General features: G+C 61.9%; 1 protein-coding gene across 1 annotated transcript; it reads left to right on the forward strand.

The window, feature by feature from the left end:
• Positions 1 to 768: 768 nt before the first annotated feature.
• MRGPRE (MAS related GPR family member E) lies at positions 769 to 1,704 on the forward strand. Its single transcript, XM_058438284.1, has one exon. It carries the CDS (start codon positions 769 to 771, stop codon positions 1,702 to 1,704), a length of 936 nt encoding a protein of 311 aa, XP_058294267.1.
• The last annotated feature ends 1,194 nt before the right edge of the window (positions 1,705 to 2,898 follow it).

Raw genomic sequence — 2,898 nt, forward strand, 5'->3', positions numbered from 1 at the left:
TAAGCTGTCCCTCTGTGGTCACACCACTCATTAGACATGGGCGGTGCCTCCTGCTCTGCCTATGACTTTAAAATAAGGCCGTTCTTTGGGAGGCCAAGGCAGGTGGATCACGAGGTCAGGAGTTCGAGACCAGCCTGGCCAATATGGTGAAACCCTGTCTTTACTAAAAATGCAATAAATTAGCTGGGCATGGTGGCGGGTGCCTGTAATCCCAGCTCTTCAGGAGGCTGAGACAGGAGAATCACTTGAACCTGGGAGGCAGAGGTTGCAGTGAGCCGAGATGGTGCCATTGCACTCTAGCCTGGGCAACAGAGCCAGACTCCATCTCAAGAAAAAAAAAAAAAAGGTCATTCTGAGGATCAAGGCACCACTAGCAACAGGGAGCCCCATGGGTCTCAGACCCTCTTCCCACATCTCCTGGTCCCTGCCCCCACCTGGCCTGCAGGGACCAGCCCCACGGAAGGCCCTTGAGGCCAGGTAACCATGGGGGGGGAGGAACGGCGAGGCCTTCCTCCTGAGTGTCTTAGGGAAGAGAAGCTTAGGTCACGTGGCTGAGGGTGGAAATGGGAGAGGGGTCTCCTCCTGGAGGGTCTCACCATTCCCTTGGTCACCCACATAACCCTTAGCTATCTCATCTCCCCTGATGTGGGGAAGAGCAGGGGGCATGGATTCCTGAGCCCCAGACTCAACTGTTGTGGTTGCAGGGGCATCAGGAGAGAGAGCGAGCAGAACACACTCCCACAGCACCCCCTGGCCCCCCGCCCCACGATGGAGCCCAGAGAAGCTGGACAGCATGCGGGGGCCGCCGACGGCGCCCAGGAGGATGTGGCCTTCAACCTCATCATCCTGTCCCTCACTGAGGGGCTCGGCCTCGGTGGGCTGCTGGGGAACGGGGCGGTCCTCTGGCTGCTCAGCTCCAACGTCTACAGAAACCCCTTCGCCATCTACCTCCTGGACGTGGCCTGCGCGGACCTCATCTTCCTTGGCTGCCACATGGTGGCCATCGTCCCCGACTTGCTGCAAGGCCGGCTGGACTTCCCGGGCTTCGTGCAGACCAGCCTGGCAACGCTGCGCTTCTTCTGCTACATCGTGGGCCTGAGTCTCCTGGTGGCCGTCAGCGTGGAGCAGTGCCTGGCCGCCCTCTTCCCGGCCTGGTACTCGTGCCGCCGTCCACGCCACCTGACCACCTGCGTGTGTGCCCTCACCTGGGCCCTCTGCCTGCTGCTGCACCTGCTGCTCAGTGGCGCCTGCACCCAGTTCTTCGGGGAGCCCAGCCGCCACTTGTGCCGGACGCTGTGGCTGGTGGCAGCGGTGCTGCTGGCTGTGCTGTGTTGCACCATGTGTGGAGCCAGCCTTATGCTGCTGCTGCGGGTGGAGCGAGGCCCCCAGCGGCCCCCGCCCCGGGGCTTCCCCGGGCTCATCCTCCTCGCCGTCCTCCTCTTCCTTTTCTGCGGCCTGCCCTTCGGGATCTACTGGCTGTCCCGGAACCTGCTCTGGCACATCCCCCACTACTTCTACCACTTCAGCTTCCTCATGGCCGCCGTGCACTGTGCGGCCAAGCCCGTTGTCTATTTCTGCCTGGGCAGTGCCCAGGGCCACAGGCTGCCCCTCCGGCTGGTCCTCCATCGAGCGCTGGGAGACGAGACTGAGCTGGGGGCCGTCAGGGAGACCTCCCGCCGGGGCCTGGTGGACGTAGCAGCCTGAGCCCTGGGGGCCCTGACCCCAGCTGCAGCCCCCGTGAGGCAAGAGGGTGACTTGGGGAAGGTGGTGGGGTCAGAGGCTGGGGCCAGTCGGACCTGGAGGAGGCTTTGGTGGGTGACCCGGTCATGTGCTGCCAAAGCTGTGACCCTCGGTCCGGAGCATGAGGCTCCCCTGGGAGGCAGCTGGAAAGGCAAGGTCTCTACATGCCCAGGCAGGCGGGCCGGGTCTCTGGGGAGAAGGCCGAGGAATGTGCATTTTTGGGAAACCTCCCCAACGGTTCATGCACTGGCACTCGAGAGCTGCTGGTGCTACCCATTCCCTGCTCAGCTGCAGTGAGGGGACCTCGGAAACGAAGGAAGCAAGGCCAGACGCCAGGTGAGGGGCAGGTCCAGGCCCTCCCGCAGCCCACCCTCCCACTCTAGCTTCCTCAATGCTGCAGGTGCACCCACAGAGAACACAGCCATCCCCTCAGCTCGCCATGTGCCCTCTGTGGAAGCTAAATTGACCCTAAAATGGAAGACTGCCCAAAACTTGACCCTCTCCCCCAACGAACTGTATCCAAAGCAGCCAGCAGCCTTTTTGTCCTGGGTCCGTTATGTTGTCATGGGTTTTAAGCAGGAAAATGCGGTGATACTGCAGAGCCACTCATTCTATCAGCATAAGGGTGTGCATTGATCAAAAGCTCTACCCCCAACCCCAGCACAGATGTTGTGAGGAAAAGCAGGGGCTGAGGCTTCCAGAAGGCTGTGGGGCTGTGTGTGATCATCAGCCCATTGCTCAAGGCCGTGCAACTCAGACCTGGACAATGCAACCCTCGCTCGGAGCTTCAGAAAAGCCGGCCCCATGGGTGTCCCTGGGTATTAGGAGGATGCACCCTGGGTGGGTGGAGAGGCTCCTTATAGCCCTGCCCAGCAGCCTGCAGCCCTGTCTCCCCACGGTACCCAGGTCTTCAGCAACCGGAAAGCTTCACACCGGCCCCATCCAAGGCAGTTCACTCACCTCTGTCCTGAGCAGGTCCTGCTCCAGAGGGTCCCTCTGAGGAAGGAACCCAGGCTTCACCCCTCAACAGGTTTCCGAGCTTCCGCTGAGTGCCAGGCCTGGCTACCATCCAGGAGCATGTGCCGGGGTGCTGGAGCAGGGGCTTTGGAGCCCACAGCCTGGGCTGAGCCCCGCTAGCCACCCCACTGTGCCGCCAAG

This window comes from Hylobates moloch, unplaced genomic scaffold (assembly GCF_009828535.3).
Source record: "Hylobates moloch isolate HMO894 unplaced genomic scaffold, HMol_V3 SCAFFOLD_5, whole genome shotgun sequence".
In the NCBI taxonomy this organism is placed as follows: Eukaryota; Metazoa; Chordata; class Mammalia; order Primates; family Hylobatidae; genus Hylobates; species Hylobates moloch.